The sequence below is a fragment of the Hyaena hyaena genome, unplaced genomic scaffold, assembly GCF_003009895.1.
Source record: "Hyaena hyaena isolate Hyena2069 unplaced genomic scaffold, ASM300989v1 scaffold_306, whole genome shotgun sequence".
Lineage (NCBI taxonomy): Eukaryota > Metazoa > Chordata > Mammalia > Carnivora > Hyaenidae > Hyaena > Hyaena hyaena.
In genome coordinates, this window is record NW_024080935.1 from 1466176 (window position 1) to 1484516 (window position 18341).

The following is an 18341-nucleotide window of genomic DNA, read 5'->3' on the forward strand; positions in this document are numbered from 1 at the left end:
TTCGCATTGACGTACACTTCTCAACCTATCAACGACTAAGCTTGTTGGAGGGGTGAGGGGAAAGGGGCGGAGTGTGGGAGGAGGCCGAGAGAGGAAGGAGGCGTAGGCTGAGGAGGAAGAGGGAGGAGGGGCAGGGAAGTCCTGGCGAAGAAGAGGCCCAAGATTCCAAAGGAGACAACAGGAGAGTGCGCTGGAGCTACCCCGCTGCCCAACGGCCGTTCCGGGTCCCTTACGGCGCAAGTCAGGCAGAGACGGAGGAAAGGAGGAAGAGACTTTTATGTCGGCAGACAGAGAAGCTCTACCCGTCACCGTTGCCTCACATCCGGGGCTTTGGAGGGCTGGACCCGCGGCCCCGCCCCCCCCCTCGCCTTTCATGGCGACCGGAGGCGGAGGCTGGAAGAGCTGGGCCTGGAGGAGGCCCCTTTAAATCTCCTTAAAGGGGTGGCCGCAGAACTCGGCAGACTACATCGGCAGCCTTAAAGGGGAAGCCATCGAACAGAAGCTTGACAAATTGAGATCTGTGCTGTTGGGAGAGCTGGAGCGAGTGGGGATTCTCACCTCGTTTTCTCCCCCACGCAAGAAGTCCTTTAAAATAAGCTTAAAGGGGGAAGTGGCCGCTTGTGGAGGACCAGAAACTTAACTCCCGAGCCCTTAAAGGGGCGGCCTGCTGTTTGGAGGACACTGGACTCCTTAAAGGGGTGGCCTCTTTTAGCCGGAGGACTTGATACACTTTTAAAGGGGAGGTCTGCGTTTCGGGGCGAGCTTTCGGTCCCTTTTAAAGGGGTGGCCCTTCCTCTTCCTCGGGGAGACTTGTCTCGACCCCTGGCAGGGGGCGGCCACCGCACTAGGCTGGCTGGACACCATCGGGTCGTCTTAAAGGGGTCAGGGGCTGGACAACTTGAGGCCTCGCCTTAAAGGGACGGCCGCCCCGTTTTCGGCGTCTCGGCCCCGCCGGCCCCACAGGGGGGGCCCTCGGGCTTGTCGCCCCGGGGGCGGCGCCGGCTCCCCGGGCCTTGGCCTTGGGGCAAGCTTGGGGCCAGTAGATCCTGCTTTAAAGGGGAAGCCGTGGCCTTTTCGTCCCTGTGCAGCCGCCAGCGCCGCGCCTGCGACCCCGGGCCTGCGGACAGGCCGCTTCGGGCCCCGCCGCCTCCGGATGCGGCGCTGAGGGCGGTCGCCATGGAGACGGCAGCGGCCGCGGCTCCGGGCCCGGGCTGGGCCGCTGAGGGGGAGCGGCGGCGGCGGCGCTGCTCGCGCCGCGACCGAGACCGGGAGCAGCGGCGCCGCCGAGGTCCCGGCGGCGACGCGCCCCGGGCCCTGTTGGCCGCCCCGCGCGGCTCCTCGTCGTCTTCGTCGCCGCCACCGCCGGCCAGGCCTTGGTCGTCAGCTTCGTCTGGAGAGCGGCCTGGAGGCCCGAGACGACGGCGGCCCCGTCCCAGGCCTCGGCCCCCGCGACCCCGAGCTCGGAAGCGGCCTGCCGGCTCGGGCAGCCGCGGGGAGGAAGAGGAGGAGGAGGAGGAGGGGGGCGCAGACGACGGGGAGGCCGAGGAGGAGCCTGAGGAGGAGGAAGAAGAGGAGGAGGACTTGATCGATGGCTTCGCCATCGCCAGCTTCGCCAGCCTTGAGGCCTTGCAGGTGGGGCCTGCTGGGGCTGGAGACCTTTAGGGGCTTCAGAGGGGCAGAGAGAAGGGTGTCGTGCCTGGAGTGGGTGGAGTTGAGGGGGGAATGCTGGCACCCCAAACCAGAGCAACCGGCTTCTCTGGCCAGGCCTCTGCCCCACCCTGGGGTGGGAGGAGGTAGAGTTAGTCTCCAGGGACCAACCAGGTTATCTGGTCTGAGAGCCACTTTGGTAGCCTGGTCACCCCCAGAGAGGTCGGGAGCTTTCCTTTCTCCATCTACTCTAGTCCCACCTCCTCCTCCACAGAAGGATGCATCTCTTCAGCCCCCAGAGCGACTGGAACATCGGCTGAAGCATTCTGGGAAGCGGAAGAGGGGGGGCTCCAGTGGGGCCACTGGGGAGCCAGGGGACAGCTCTGATCGGGAGCCTGGCCGGCCCTCTGGGGATCGGGCCCGAAAATGGCCCAATAAGCGGAGAAGGAAAGAGGTGAGCTTGTCATAGATCCTTGTGCTTTAGAACTCTGGGTAGAACGTTCTTCAGGTAGACTTGTTTTCCATCATCAGTGCCACTGCCCGTCGTGAACAGTGACTTTATTTTCTAAGGGCAAAGAGTAAACTTGAGTCCTCATTCCTCAATCCAGGTCTGACAGAGACATTCCCACAGTCAGACTTCTCTGGTTTTGGCTGGCTCTGTTTCAGACATGTTGATAATTCAGAGCTGTATCAAAGAAATTTAACTGAATCATAAAAGAATTAGATAGGGGCCCAGCTCTCTCCCTTGAGGCAGTAGTAGACTTCCAAGAAAGAAGCAATCTACGAACAAATCCCTAGACCAAAACCTGAGACGCTACAGAAGGCAGAGGTCTGGGAGATGCTGTAGAAACCCACATGAGGAAGCCACTCACTCTGCCTGGGGGATGGGAGGAGGGTTGTGGTTAGGGAAAGCCCCCTAGGATGTCTTAGTCAGGCCTTGAAGGATAGTCATAAGTGTGCTAAGAAGAGAAACGGGCAGAGTTGTTTTGTGCAGAAGCAGAGAGATGTGAGAAATGTACTTGGAAAATGGCTAGAGCGTTGGGAACGGGTGGACACTAGCAGGAGAAGCAGCTGGAAAAAGATTGAATGTGTCATGAAGGACCTTGAGTTCCTTGCTGGGGAGTTTAGACTTTATCCAAAGGCCTCGCCAGTCAGCCTCCCTTAACTCTGGACTCTGGTCTTTCTCAGGCCTCCTCCCGTCATTCTCTGGAAGCTGGATACATAGTAAGTGCTCTCCACCTGTACTGGTCCCTCCCCTCTCAATTCCTCTTTGGAAGTCCCCTCTCTACCTTGGGCCCCACTCTTCTTCCCTCTTGTGACATCTCTGTCTTTTCTTCTCCCCAGTGTGATGCAGAAAGCGATCTGGACGAGAGGGTGAGTGGGGCTAGAATTTGTTGGGTGGGCAGTGTTACAACTTGTAAAATGAAACTGCATCGTAAAGGTCTCCTATGTGCAGCAGACAGAGCCTTCTCTTGAGTGGGGGACATAGGTTAGGGTGAGCCAGGATTGGAGGTGGGGGTGGGGTGGGGAGGGAGATTGAGAGGGTAAATGACTCCTTTTTTGTGGTAACTAGAGCCCATTGACTGAAGAATAGAAAGCCCGTGTCTTGGTATCCCATCTTTTGCAAAGCCCTTGGAGATTCCGTGGTTCTCCACAGAAATCCAAGGTGACTGTGAAACTGAGCTGGTCTTTTCCTGCTAGCAGTTAGTCTGCTCCCCCAGAGATTTTGGCAGCGAAAATTCTAAACTGTTGTGGTCAGTGTAAGAACAGGTCTTATAAATTAGATTTCAGTTTTTTATCAAACCAGAACTGCTTATTTTGAAATAACGTGTTCTAGCCGTTGATGCTCTACTTCTGTAACTAACTCAGTTTGTGTTTCCTGGTACGCGTCTTGTTTTAGTTTAAGAAGTTGGCTGCACAAGGGCTATGGTGAACCAGAGAGTTCTTGTCTGTCTAAAGGAGGTGTGACCATAGTCTAGTCCTAGCTAATTGTTGCCACGCAAGAATGGGAGGCACTTTTTTTTTTTTTTTTTTTTGGGAGGCACTTTTTAAGAGAACCTGCAAGTTTGAGTTTTTATGAGGACTCCTTACATTTACCAGCAATTTGTTTTAAAAAAAAGTTTGCTAATAACACTTGTGGACCAAACAGGTCTGTAAGTCAGGTAGACATGTGGGCCAGCAGTTAGTGATCTCTGACGTTTTTGCTTTGATATGCTTACTTTTTTGCTACTTAAATGCTGCCTTGATTCAGTCCTCCTGGCGTATCAGATTCTCAGGCCCAGCTATTCTACTCTTTTCCCCAAGGATAGGCCACCTGGAGCCCATAGTCTTGGGTTGCAGCTAACCTGGTAGAATAGACTTATTACCATCACTGCCACTTCCTAGCGGCCTTTAGAAGTTGTTGGCTTTCCTGGGTTAGGGCCTTCCTGACCAGAAGCTTACCCTGTCTCTACCCTCCTTCCCCAGGTCTCCGATGATGACCTCGACCCATCCTTTACTGTCTCAACCAGCAAAGGTTGGTCTCAAGGGCTGGGAATGGAGTCACGGGGAGGGAAATTGGATGAGTCTGGGCCTCAACTGAATATGTCTGCTGTCCTGCCCTCACAGCCTCGGGCCCCCACGGCGCCTTCAATGGGAACTGTGAAGCAAAACTCTCCGTAGTCCCTAAAGTGTCGGGCCTGGAGCGGAGCCAGGAACAGCCCCCAGGGCCCGACCCGCTGCTAGTGCCTTTCCCCCCGAAGGAACCACCGCCTGCACCGGCCCCTCGGCCTCCTGTCTCACCCCCTGCACCCCTGCCGGCCGCCCCCAGTCTGCCACCCCCACCCCAGCCCCAGCTGCAGCTTCGGGTCTCGCCCTTCGGCCTCCGCACTTCTCCCTATGGCAGCAGCCTGGACCTCAGCACTGGCAGGTGAGTGGTCCAGGGGTTTGGTCTGGTCTGGAAGGACCTGGTCATTTTGGCGCCAACCCCTGCATTCTGTGGCTGGGACATGGGATGGTACCTGTGGGATGTGACTTAAAAAAGGATTCTTAAGCTGAAGAGTTTTAGAGACACTGGGGTGAAACAGTTTAAAAGAAACGACTTGCTTGCTCGCAGGACTTCCCAGAGCCCTTCCGCCCTACATTTACATGCAGGGAAATCCACTTTGTGCTGTTTTTCCATTTTATTTGCTGCTGAGACCTGTTTGCAGGGCACATCTGCTAGTAATACTGTTCTTCGGAACATACTTTGGGAAATGCTGACATGATGATTAAGGGTGCTGGCTTTGGTGTCAGTCAGACCTGGATTCAAAATCTTGTTCTGCCACTTAGTGACTGTGTGATTTTTGACAAGTCACTTAATCTCTCTGAGCCTCCGTTTCCTCCTCTTGTGAAAAGAAATAGTAATAGTGCCTTCATCCTACCAAAGCTATTGTGAGGATCGATTATGAGTTAATGCAGTGTTTCCCAAAGTGTGTACGTGCACTAGTTAGTGGTGCGTGAGATAATTTCAGCTGTTACAGGAGTAAATTTTTTTCAGCTGTTACCTGCTTTAGACAACTACAGCTAGTGTTTCAAACCCTTGATTTCACATGTATGGCTTGGGCGAGGCTAAGTGAAAAACCAAGAAAGAGTTAAATTAAAGAAAGAAGTAAATGGTACAGGTGGTTGGACGGACGCGGCAACAGTTGGGAAGGTGGTGTGACGTGTTGGAGATTTGGATTAGCATGTAAAGCAGGTGCCAGCACTTGACCTACAGTAAGTGCTTGTTAAAGGGTAAGAATCACTGACACTATTATTATCGATGTTATTTCTATTGTCATATTCTCATTATCGTTCTTTTTCTTATTCTTGAGAAAACTAAGGCTCAGAGAGGGGCAGTGACTTGCTCAAGGTCACCCAGGGTGTTAATGGCAAGCCGGGCCTAGAATTCAGGTTGCCTGACTCCTAGGCCAGGCCAGTGAGGTGCTGCTTCCACTGTCTCAGGGTGGGAACCCAGGTGGCCTGTTGTAATTAAGCGGCAAAGTGAATGACGTTTCGTGCTGCGGTTGAGTCAGAAGAGGGCAAGTCGTGTGGCCAGAGGCGTCCGGGCAGTTGTGTGGAAGAGATCGAGAGAGGGAGAGCGTGGGGGTTGCTGGGTGTGGGAGGTACCTCAGTCTGAGGATGGGCTCCCTGGGCGGGCGTGGGGGTCCTGGGGGCCGGGTTCTACCACCTTCCATGTTGGAGAACCAGGGTCAAGGTATCGCCCAGGCTTCTGACCCCCTCCCGTCAGAGCTGGCACCTCCCAACCCCTCACTCATCTCCCCACTTCTCTCCCCAGCTCTTCACGGCCGCCCCCCAAGGCCCCGGCCCCTCCCGTGGCTCAGCCTCCCCCCTCATCATCCTCTTCGTCCTCTTCCTCCTCATCTGCCTCCTCCTCGTCCGCGCAGCTCACCCACCGGCCCCCGACGCCCTCACTGCCCCTGCCTTTGTCCACCCACAGCTTTCCCCCCCCTGGGCTGCGGCCCCCCCCACCGCCCCACCACCCCTCCTTGTTCTCCCCTGGCCCCACCCTGCCCCCACCCCCACCCCTGCTGCAGGTGCCAGGGCACCCTGGGGCCTCAGCCGCTAACGCCCTTTCTGGTGAGTTTGGGGTCCTGGCCGGGGGGGGTGGGGGGCCATGGCCCCGGGCTTGGGCCCAGTCGGCTTTGGGGCATCTGGACCTCAGCAGACATCAGGGCTTGAGGAGGGAGTGGCTCAAGGCCAGAAGCGAAGGCCAGTCACCTGGGCCCAAGGAGGCTGACCTGGTGGTGACAGATATTAAAGCCTTCTCCCCCTCCCCTCCCACAGAGCAGGACCTGATCGGCCAGGACCTGAACTCTCGCTACCTGAATGCCCCGGGTGGCCCCGAGGTGGTGGGGGCAGGGGGCTCGGCCCGGCCCCTGGCCTTCCAGTTCCACCAGCACAACCACCAGCACCAGCACACCCACCAGCACACCCACCAGCACTTCACCCCTTATCCCCCGGGCCTGCTGCCACCCCACGGCCCCCACATGGTGAGCTCCTCATTGGGCTGGTGATGAGGCTCAGAGACTGGGGGGGAGGGTGTGGCTTCCAGGGGAAGGTCATGGGTCCCTGGCTGGCAGCTTACTCTTCCCTTCTCTTCCCTAGTTTGAGAAATATCCAGGAAAGATGGAAGGCCTTTTCCGGCATAATGTGAGTGTGTGTGTGTGTGGTGTGGTGTGTGTGGGCATGGATGCAACAATGTGTGTGGCCCTGACTGTTGGGGAATCCAGTCTTCAGCTTCAGAAGCAAGAGCCTTGAGCCTGGGAGAGCTCCCTGGGGGATTTTAGGGTGGAGGCCCGAGGACTGATGGGCAGACCAGACGTGGGCTGCCCCTCCACCCCCAGCTTGGACTAGTGCCCTTCTCTCCACAGCCGTACACGGCCTTCCCTCCCGCAGTGCCCGGCCTACCTCCGGGCCTCCCGCCGGCTGTCTCCTTTGGCTCCCTGCAGGGGGCCTTCCAGCCCAAGGTGAGCTCCCAATCCAAACGCCACCACCTCCCACCCCGTACAAACCCAGACACCGCCCAGATCTACATGTCTTCTTCCATTCCCCAAAACCATGTCCATTCTCCTGTTCTCCCCTTGTGGACCTAGATTTCTTCAGAGCCCTGCTTTCCCCCCTCCCAGCCCCCATCTTAGTTCTAGACCCCTCTTTATGCCTGGTGCCAGCTCTCCTGACTGATCCCTCCACTCCCCTTTCCCAGAGCACGAACCCCGAGCTGCCACCACGACTGGGGCCAGTGCCGAGCGGGCTTCCCCAAAAGGGGACACAGGTGAGGGGGGCCAAGGCAGGTCCTGGGGGAGCTAGAATGTCTATTGAGGGAGAGCAGGGTTGATTTGAGAGTGGACCACTGATCCCTTCCTTTAATACACGATCAGGGGCATCCTTGATATCTGACACGAGGGAATTTCTGTAAAGACAAGGTTTATCATGCATGAGGAATAGGAATTTCATGAAGTTGTCCCAGAAGTAAGATACTAGGATAGTAGTTTTTTGTAGGAGCCTTTCAAATTTTTTAAGTTACAAAATTCTTTTTTTTTTTCTCAAGTGACGTCATACCAGGAAGTCCTGTCCATAAAACAGTGAATGAAAAGATAAGCTGCCCCTTTGTGAAATGGCACAGGGAGCAGTCTTAGAGCCCATGGCTCTGGGAACATCACAAAAAGCACAGGATGTGTTTCCTTAAAGAGTAGACTACACCAGATATTCTGCAACTTCTTTTAGCAGCAGTACAGATTTTTTCCTCTAAGGAAATCTTCAGAAGACTCTCACCATATAAAGGCCGTTAGTAGGATAGTTTCTCTGCTTGAGAAAGCTGCCTGCCTGCCTGCCTCCCCACTCCCTAGTCTTCCAAGCAGGGGCATGTCCTTGGGGCCTGGTTCAGGAGCTTAGTGCTGGAGGGGAGATGTCCAGAGTGGGAGAGATGGGGAAAGGAAGCTTGACAGAAGCAGGAAAGGCCTGAGGGAGCCACTCAGGGGCTCCGGTGTTTGGGTGGGGATCGGGGACTGTGGAGATGAGGTGTTCAGGACGGTAAACAGATCTGAATCGCCGCCAATCTCTGCTTTGCCATCCCCAGATCCCTGACCATTTCCGGCCACCTTTGAGGGTGAGTTTGGTGAGGACCTCAGGCTGCATGAGGCTGTGGGCTGGTGTCAGGGTGTTTGGCTAAGGGCGGGTCTTGCTTGGGAATGAGCGAGAAGCCCAAGACGTGGAGGCAGCCAGATGTGGAATGGCAGAAAGGGAAAGGCTTATGAGCCACAGACCTGGGTTCTGACGTAGCTGGCCATGGGACCTTGGGCAAGACAGTTTCTCTCTCTGAGCCTCAGTTTCCTAGGCTGTGAAATGAACCTAGTCATCCCTCAGTTGTAGGGATGATGAGCGGGGATGTTGTGTGGCAAGGCTGGGCCTAGGACTAGGCCTGGAGTGGGTGATGAGTGAACGTTCTTTCCTTCCCTTTCCCTTTGGTTATCCTTCTGGGGCGGCAGAAACCAGGGAAGTGGTGTGCCATGCACGTGCGCGTGGCTTACATGATCCTGAGACACCAGGAAAAGATGAAGGTACTGGGGCTGGAGGGCTGGGGAGAGTGAGAGTGGGCCGGCCCGAGCCCTGGGCATCTGGCTTTGGCAGAGCTTGGCCGAATTGCTTGGCCCTGTCCCGGTCACTGCCTGAGCATTTTGACAGTACTAGGTTGTCTGGCTACCTAGGGGGGGTGGTCCGAGAAGGCTCTGAGAGAGGCAGAGGCTAGGCCCCCAAGCCCCCTCTTGGCACCAGCCAGTCCTTGGAGGGGACCTAGGGGTGGAAGAGCAAGAGCGGGACTTCACCTGGCTCCTCACTCACCACCCCTCTCCCTGTCCCACGCAGGGCGACTCCCACAAGCTTGACTTTCGGAACGACCTCCTGCCCTGCCTTCCGGGGCCCTATGGGGCCCTGCCCCCTGGGCAGGAGCTCTCCCACCCGGCCGCCTCCCTCTTCACTGCGACTGGTGAGTCTGGCCAGCCCTCTCAGGGCCTGAGGTTCCCTGTGTATAGCCCAAGGCCCACCTTGCGCCCACTCAGCCTCACCAGAATCTCCCACCTCTCTGCCCCAGGTGCCGTCCACGCTGCAGCCAACCCTTTCACCGCAGCTCCCGGGGCCCACGGAACCTTTCTGAGCCCCAGCACCCACATTGGTAAGAGCCAAGGGCATGTTGGGCAATCCAGGCCTTGTCCCTGACTTCAGGAGCTCTCGAGCTGGGCATGGAAAGTAGACTTGAGAAGCAGCTGGAATGGGGGTAGGCCTGGTTCCACTTGATTTGTGGCCTTGGGCGAGTTACTCTAATCCCTCTGAGCCTCAATCTCGTCACCTGTGAAGTGGGATAGGGAAGGGAGGAGTGATTGCCAATCTCTGCCACCTCAGACACTGTCTCTGAAACAGCCAGTGTTAGGAGGTAGTGTCCCAACTGGGAGAGGAGGGTGGAGGAGGGCTGTGCACGCCCAGGTGAGAACAGAGTCACTGGCTCCTAGCAGTCTTGTCAGGCTTCGTGGGGAGCTTTAACGTGGGTCTGGGTAGACACAAGGGAATGAGGCTAATAGCATAGGATTAGGTGTTCCTGGAGGAGGAAATTGTGAGACGTTCCCTTAGTGGGATAGGTTAGTTGTTCTGACTAGCTACGTGCATGAAGTTCGGGTCAGGTTGGGAAAAGCCCTGCACGTCAGGTGGGAGGAAGCCAGCAGAGAGATCTTCAGGCAAATGGTTTGCTGTAGAGCCGGTCTGGGTGGCTGGTGTCGGGGACTGTGGGGTAAGACCTTGACCTCTGGAGTCAGAGAGGCCCTGGGTTGGGGGTACCGCTTACTGGCTAGATGACCGTTGGCAAGTCACTTCACCTCTCTGAGCCTGTTTCATCATCTTTAAGTGGGAGAGATCCTGTCTGCCTAGTGGGGCTTGTTGTTTGTGAGGTTAAACAACACGACGCATGTCAAAGCTCAGTGCCTTGCCAGGCCCAAGGAAGTGCTTAGCACCTGGTTGTTCAAACCAAGAGCAAGTGGCTGAGAGCTCCGGGGCCTGCTTGCTGAGCTGCCTCTTCCCTGCCAGTCTTGGTGCCTGCTCTGAGCTGGCTGCCAGTGCTCTGACCACTCCTCTTTTCTCCCACAGATCCCTTTGGGCGTCCCACAAGCTTCGCCTCCTTGGCTGCCCTCTCCAACGGGGCCTTTGGAGGCCTGGGCAGCCCCACATTCAGTGAGTGCGGGCGGGGCGGGTGGGTGGCTGTGGCTGTGGGCTGGGGCGGGTGGGGGGCAGTCCCTGCATGGGTCGTCCTCCTCGTGGCTCCTGTCACTCTGTGCTTCACCCTCTGTCTAGACTCCGGCGCCGTCTTTGCCCAGAAAGAAAGCCCAGGGGCTCCACCAGCCTTCGCCTCCCCCCCAGACCCATGGGGCCGCCTGCACCGCAGTCCTCTGGCCTTTCCTGCCTGGGTCCGGCCCCCTGAGGCCGCCCGGACACCAGGCTCAGACAAGGAGCGGCCTGTGGAGCGGAGAGAGCCCGCTATTACCAAGGAGGAGAAAGACAGGTGTGCTGCCCGCCCGCCCACCAACCCCACTGCCCGCACCCTTGGCCTTCCCTCCCCGAAACCTGGCCTCAGCCTGGTGAGACCACTGGAGTACCTCCATTCTCTCCCCCAGGGACCTCCCCTTCTCACGGCCCCAGCTCCGAGTTTCTCCTGCTACTCCCAAGGCCCGGGCTGGCGAGGAAGGAGCCAGGCCAGCCAAGGAATCCGTGCGGGTAAAGGAAGAACGGAAGGAGGAGGCCGCCGCCGCCGCCGCTGCCGCCGCCGCTGCTGCCGCCGCCGCCGCTGCTGCCGCTGCCGCCACCACCGGGCCTCAGGGCCTTCACCTGCTGTTTGAGAGGCCCCGGCCTCCCCCCTTTCTGGGTCCTAGTCCCCCAGAGCGCTGCGCTGGTTTCCTGGAGCCAACTTGGTTGGCAGGGCCCCCTCGCCTTGCTAGGCCACCCCGCTTCTATGAGGCCGGCGAGGAGCTGACTGGACCGGGGGCCGTGGCTGCCGCCCGCCTCTACGGTCTGGAGCCTGCCCATCCCCTGCTATACAGCCGCTTGGCTCCACCACCGCCACCTGCTGCGGCCCCGGGAACCCCTCACCTTCTCAGCAAGACCCCCCCAGGAGCCCTTTTGGGGGCACCACCTCCACTTGTGCCCGCCCCCCGGCCTAGTTCCCCACCTAGGGCCCCTGGCCCAGCCCGGGCTGACAGGTGAGGGAAGGGGAGGGGCGGGGGGCCAAGCCTCATCCCCCTTTTCTTTTGACAAGGTCCTAGAGCTGAGGTTTCAAGCCAGGGCTAGAGGGCAGAGGTCATGATCTCACCAGCCACCTCTGAGGTCATGGAACCTGGGAGCAGAAACCCCAACCCCCACAAAATCAAGCATCAGATGGACCTTGGGGTCACTGGGAGGGCAGAGATCACAAGCCTCTAGAGAGAGGGGTGTGAGTATGTGTGTGCGCGCGCGTGTGCGTGCGTGTGCGTGTGTACGCATGAGAGATGAGAGTGGGGGCCATTTCAGAGGTCATAACTCATGATCTCCTGAGGTACACCATCGCCCCTTCTGAGGGCCCCTAGGCCCTTGGCCTGCCTCCCCAAGGGCTCACTAAGCCAGAGGCCAAAGTGCCCCCCCTCCCCTTCACCTACCACCCAAGTCCTCATGCCCTCTCAGGGCTGGGGGAGGAGGGGCTAACGGAAGGGGGGTTCCATGTACATATTTATCTCCCCTTCCACATAGCCCCCCAGACCTTTTGTACATTTTTACAGGGGTGCCCCTCCCAATAATCCCCCTTCCTGGTTAATTAAATCCTCAGACTGGTGCTGTGTTCCTAGCCTCTGGCCTCTCTGTGGGGGGAGGGGGGATTGTAGAGGGAAGGGCTGGGAGGGGACAGGCAGGAATCCAGGGCTTATCCCTGGGAATATGGAGTCAGCAGGCGACAGAGCAACAGGGGAAGGGACCTGGGTACCTAGGCTGGAAAGAAGGGCAAACACTTCCTGCTTGGCTGACAGCCCAGGCCCCTCCCCCACTTGTTCTGTTACCTCTGTGTGCCACCGTTCCCAAAAGGCTCAATCTCTAAGCTTCAGATTCCACCTCTTAGTGGCTCAGTCCCCCATCCCACTTCCAAGTGCCCCCAGGACTCCTGGGCCCTGCTCCCTAGAACCCTGTTCCCCAGAACCCTGCCCTAGGCTGGGGGGAGGGTAGGGGGGGCAGAGAAGGTCACCACGTACCACACACCAAAGAAGGGGGTCGGCCCGGGGGGTGGGCCACACAGGCAGCTTCTTCAGCAGCCTCTCGGCAGCAGTCCCAGCCTTCCCAAAGCAGCAGGTGCCCCCAGGCTGGGGCCCAACCCAGAAGGCAGGGGTCAGTTTAACAAAAACATAACGTTGACTTTTTTCCCCGGTGGGGCTTATTCTGTAACATGACTTGCGGATATTTATATAAAAATGAGTGTTACAATGAGCCCCCTTGGCTGCTCTTTCAGTGTGTGTGGGTCATCTGGGGGGGGGGGGAGCAGGGGGTTTGGGGCAGGAGGGATGAGGGAAGCAATACTGTGTCCTGATGAAGGTTCTCCCCCTCCCACCTGGGAGAGCAGCTCTTTTACTTGTGGATGGATGAGTTGGAGTGTCGGGCATTGACGTTTTTCGCGTTTTTCTACAACCCAGGGGTACATATTACACAGGTTCAAACCATACAGAAGGATGGCCAAACTAAATTTCCCGTTCACCTGCCAACCCACGCAAGCCCCGTGCCTTTTCTGAGGTAACTGCTCTCGATCATTTGGTATCTGCTCTTCAGGCCCATTTCTGTGTGTTACCTACACATGTACGTGCGTAGTTGTGTTAGAAAAAGAGCTGCAGTTTTTTTGAATAATTTTTCTGTGCGGTCACAAATGTCCATACTTACTACAGAGGAAAAGTGCTTCGTAATCTCACCCCTCAGAGATGACCACTGCTAGTTGTCAGGAGTATTTTCCTCCAGTTATTTCTCTAGCTATATGCTCAAAGTTACCATGGGGAAAAAACATGGGATCCTGTGAAATGTACTATTTTTGCTTTTTTTACACTTAACATTTTTTGATGTGATCATTAAAAACCAAGTGACTAGAGGCGCCTGGGTGGCTCAGTTGGTCAAGCGTCTGCCTTCAGCTCAGGTCATGATCTCATGGTTTGTGAGGTCGAGCCCCACATCGAGCTCTGTGCTGACAGACAGCATGGAGCCTGCTTGGGATCCTCCTCTCTCTCCTCCTCCTCCCTCTCTTTTTCTCTGCCTCTACCCTGCTTGTGCTCACTCTCTCAAAATGAATAAATAAACTTTAAAAATGTTCAAACAAATAAACAAAAACCCCAAGTGACTAAACCAGCTAGTGCGCCTGGCTCCCACCCAAGCTGCCCAGAATTCTCTTGTCCCACTGTATCCATCGCTTTAGGAGAGATGCATCCGACATTCTCTGCTATCACTGCACATACCCAAGGATTCTAGGAACGACTCAAGCCTAGATCGCTCCAACGAGTCAGAAACAGGCGGACCAGAAGGAGAAACTTCGCTTGTAGACAAGATTTCACATGACGGTCCTCGTTTTCAGCTTCTTTAGAAAAATCTAAAAGTCTGTTGACGCCGTACCTGCTTTCCCTATGACTGCCCCTTGAGATGGGCATGATCTGTCCACATTGCCACGGTGTCCTCCACTCTGTTGTTTAGGAACAAGCCATTGTCACTATTGAGGGCACTTCCCTGGTCCCCATAAACATTTGGATGTGAAACTCTCAGAAGAATGCTTTCTTTCTTTTTTAGATGTTTATTTGAGGGGGGGGGAACATGGGCACATGTGTGAATGGGGGAGGGACAGAGGATCCAAAGCAGTCTCTTTGCTGACAGGAGAGAGCCGAATTGGGGCTCTAACTCCCAAACCATGAGATCAAGACCTGAGCTGAAGTCGGACGCTTAACTGACTGAGCCACTCAGGCGCCCCATACTTTTTTTTTTTTCATGTTTGTTTATTTTTGAGAGAAAGAGAGAGCAGGAGATACAGAATCCAATGCAGGGCTCAAAACCATGAACTGCAAGATCATGACCTGAGCCAAAATCAGATGCTCAACTGAGCCAACCAGGCGCCCCAGAAGAATACTTTCTAGCCATGTATATCCAACTTCTAGATCCCCTCACAAGTAACTCAGGTGCCCAGTCACCTCCTAGATCTGATGCTGTGCCCACCAGGCCCATCCATTTCCATCTCTGTTATCAGCACCCAAGTCAGAAACCTAACACCTTGCCTCAACTGACTGTCTGGACTGCCTTTTATTCTCTCAGCCACTGTTCACTTCATATGCCAGGCACTGAATAATGGCTGCGAATACAGAGGTAAACAAAATTCCCAGCTTTCCTGGGGCTGACAGGTATGTACTGGGAGGAGCCCAGTATTTTTGTACATGCCTCAAAAAGAAAAAAAGGATGAAGGGCGGGAATCCCCAGGGCTGCCCTCCTGGGGCCTGTCCTCATAACCTCTATGCTCCATTGATCCGCCTCCACATGTCCTAATCTGAACTCAGGAGCTCCTTAGGCAGAGGTAAAAGAGGAATCCAGAAAGACCGTCAATGCTGAGGAGAAAACAAAATCATTTCACTGTCCTGAGAAGAAATGCAGTTCTTTATTTTGGATGAGCCCAGAAGTGTAGCTATGTAAGCTTAAGAAATGTGCATATTTGTGTGCCATGGCTTACTTATAAAATGGAGGTGTTTTTTCTTTTTTATTATTTGAAGATCTAATTGGATCTATTAAATGATTCGTGAATGGGGCAGCTCCCCATCTAGCAAATAGGTGCTCCCAAAATAGAGGGTTTTTAAAACAACTTTATTAAGATACAATTCACATACCGTATAATTCACTCAGTCTTTTATGACTGGCTTCCTTCACTCTGCATTGAAAGGATTCAAGGTGCATTCATCCTGTAGCTTGCATCAGTACTACATTCCTTTTTATTGCCAAACAATACTCCATTACACGGATGTGCCACATTGTGTTTATCCATTCTTCAGCTGACAGTCTTTTAAGTTGTTTCTTTTAACTATGATGAATAATACTTCTGTGAATATCCGTGTACAAATGTTTGCGTGAACACATTTTTTTTTTTTTCTTAGAGAGGGATGAGGGGAGAGGGGCAGAAGGAGAAAGAGAGAATCCCAAGCAGGATCACATTTGATCCTGCCACCCTGGGATCATGACCTGAGCTGAAATCAAGAGTGGACGTTCAACCGACTGAGCCACCCAGGCGCCCCAATATAAGCACATTCTGAACTCTCTTAGGTATGTACCTTGGATTGGAATTACTGGCTCATATAGTAACTCTTAAGTCTATCATTTTGGGGAACCACCAAACTAGTTTCCAAAGTAGCTGCACTATTTTACGTTCCTACCAGCAGTGTACAAAGATGGAGTTTTAATGGGTTCTAGTATTACTGTGTGAGTTCACTAATTAGCACAGACTTCTTAGAACAGTGCCTGGCACCAAGTAGGTGCTCAAAAACTTACTGCTGTCATGATCGGTGATGCCTCTGATCAGAAACTCCAAGAAGCAGATCTTAGAGCTCAATTAAGGAGAATGCTTACTCACATGCAGTTTGTTGGGAAGGCACATCTTCCAAAACAGACTTTGAGGTGAGGAGCACATATCTAGTGGCATAGAAGGGAGAAGGAGCCTGAGCCAGTGAAGAAGATTAAGAGCCCTTCTTATTAGACGGATCAGAGTTTAAGTTTGGTCTCCCCCAACCAGCTCTGTGAATTTGGTCTTTAGCCAGTTTCCACTTTCCAAAGAAAATGACAGTCCCAGCCCACAGGTTCATCATGATGGTTACACAGAATAATGCAGATAGAGGTTACTCAGCACAGAATTGAGTACACAGTGGACATTCACTAAATGAGAGTGTTGTTACTGATCGCAGTGGGAAAGATTATAAACAGGTCTCTTATTTCAAGATGGGTAGGTTGAAGTCCAGAGTTTATATGATGTATGGAGTGAGAAGAAAGGAGACATACATATTTGGAAAGATTTAAAAAAATAAGCTTGATTTTTTTTTTTTAATTAGAGGTGGGAAGAGAGGGACAGAGAGAGAGTGAGAGAGAATCTTAAGCAGGCTCCACTTTCAGCACAGACCCCAATGCAGGCCTCAATCCCACAACCCTGGGATCATGACCTGAGCCGACATCAAGAGTCAGACACTCAACCAATTGAGCCACCCAGATGTCCCTAAACTCATTATTAAAACAGTCTTAGATGTATAAAAAAATGGCAAAGATAGTAAAAGATTTCTTATATCCCCTAAATTCAGTGTCCTGTATTAACACCTATTGACATTTCACTTTATTTTTATTTTTAAAAAAAAGTTCATTTGTCTTTGGGCACCCAGGTGGCTCAGTCAGTTAAGCTTCCGACTTCAGCTCAGGTCATGATCTCACAGTCTGTGAGTTTGAGCCCTGCATCGGGCTCTGTGCTGACAGCTTGGAGCCTAGAGCTGTTTCGGATTCTGCGTTTCTCTCTCTCTGCCCCTCCCCTGCTCATGCTCTGTCTCTCTCAAACAAAAATAAACATTAAAAAAATAATTTCACTCTTTTTTTTGAGAGAGAGAAAGAGAGAGGGCAGGAGTGAGCAAGGGGCAGAGAGTGAGAGGAAGAGAGAATCCCATGCAGTGTGGAGCCCAAAGAGTGCTCAAGCTCACCTTGATGTGATGACCTTGGCTGAAGTCCGATGCTCCACCAACTGAGCCACCAGGCACCCCAGATTTCCTTAGTTTTACCTAATATCTATTGTGTTCCAGGAGCCCACTGCAATGATACTACATTACACGTAGTCATCACGTCTCCTTAGGCACCTTTTGACCATGACTTTTCTAGACTTTCCTTGTTTTTGATGATTTTGACAGTTTTGAGGAGTTTTGGCCAGGTATTTTAGAAAATGCCTCTTACTTGGGATTGTTCTTTCTTAGGATTAGACTAGAGTTACGAGTTTGGGGAGGAAGCAGAGGCAAAGTGCCGTTTTCATCACATCATATCAATGGTACATGCCTTCAAGATGACTTATCGCTGTGGCTGAGGGAGGGCTTATCAGCTTCCACTGCAGAATTACTCTTTCCCCTCTTCTTTGCACATTTTACTCTTTGAGAGGAAGTCACTCTGTACAGCCCTTACTGTAAGATGTGGGAAATTATGCTCCACCTCCTTGAGGTCTGAGTATCCACACAAATTACTTGGAAATCTGCAGGGGAAAATTGTCTCTTCTCCCTTTATTTATTTATTCTATCATGTATTTATGCTCTGATGCATTCGTGGGTATTTCTTTTCCACTTTAGGCTATACTCCAGTATTTTTATTTATTACTCCCCAGTTTTCAGTTGGCTCCAATGCCTCTTTCATCGTGGGGCTTTTTGCCTTTTGGTATTTTTAGCCAAGACTTACTTTTTACTGCTTATCTTTTTGTATCTTTGGGTTTTTGTCTCCCAGTATATGTATTATCTGTTCTTAAAAGTTAAAACCACTGCCCGCGTAATTAACATAGTCTTGTAGCTTATAACAAAAGGCAGAGTCAGAAGTGTCCTTCCTTCCCCGATACACTCCTGCCTTGCTCCCTTTCTCCTTTACAGAGATACCATGTTGATTTCCTGTTTGTTTCTTTTTTTTTTTTTTTAATGTTTTATTTATTTCTAGGAGAGAGAGAGAGAGACAGCGTGAGCAGGGGAGGGTCAGAGAGAGAGGGAGACACAGACTCTGAAACAGGCTCCAGGCTCTGAGCTGGCAGTCAGCACAGAGCCCGACGCGGGGCTCGAACCCACGAACCGCGAGACCATGACCCAAGCGAAAGTCGGACGCTTAACCGACTAAGCCACCCGGGCGCCCCTCCTGTTTGTTTCTCTAGCACAATTCTTTTTTTTTTTCTTCTTTTAAACAAATGTTTACATATAGTACACACTGTTCTGTATGCTGCTTCTCTCAAGTAACTATCTCTTGCAGGGTATAGCACTCCCTTGCAAGGCTATCCCATAATATATTTAGCCAGTCTCCATTAGTGGACACTTATGTTCTTTCACGTCTTTTACTACTGGAACAAAGAGTGCTGCCGTGAACCTCTTTGTTCACCTGAGCAAATAAATCTGCAGGACAAA

General features: G+C 53.5%; 1 protein-coding gene across 1 annotated transcript; it reads left to right on the top strand.

The window, feature by feature from the left end:
• The first annotated feature begins 111 nt into the window (after positions 1-111).
• FBRS (fibrosin) lies at positions 112-12651 on the top strand. The gene is made up of 18 exons (XM_039247833.1): positions 112-1632; positions 1922-2101; positions 2836-2871; positions 2992-3021; positions 4114-4162; positions 4255-4555; positions 5945-6246; positions 6454-6659; positions 6775-6819; positions 7041-7136; positions 7373-7441; positions 8246-8275; positions 8655-8726; positions 9031-9151; positions 9257-9337; positions 10300-10383; positions 10504-10711; positions 10824-12651. The coding sequence occupies exons 1-18, from the start codon at positions 1177-1179 to the stop codon at positions 11407-11409; spliced, it is 2952 nt and encodes a 983-aa protein (XP_039103764.1). The 5' UTR covers positions 112-1176; the 3' UTR covers positions 11410-12651.
• The last annotated feature ends 5690 nt before the right edge of the window (positions 12652-18341 follow it).

Coding starts and splice junctions, on each gene's coding strand:
- FBRS (XM_039247833.1), top strand. CDS start 1,177: ATGGAGACGGCAGCGGCCGCGGCTCCGGGCCCGGGCTGGGCCGCTGAG. Junction 1,633..1,921: donor CCAGCCTTGAGGCCTTGCAG/GTGGGGCCTGCT, acceptor CCTCCTCCACAG/AAGGATGCATCTCTTCAGCC. Junction 9,338..10,299: donor GAGCCCCAGCACCCACATTG/GTAAGAGCCAAG, acceptor TTTCTCCCACAG/ATCCCTTTGGGCGTCCCACA.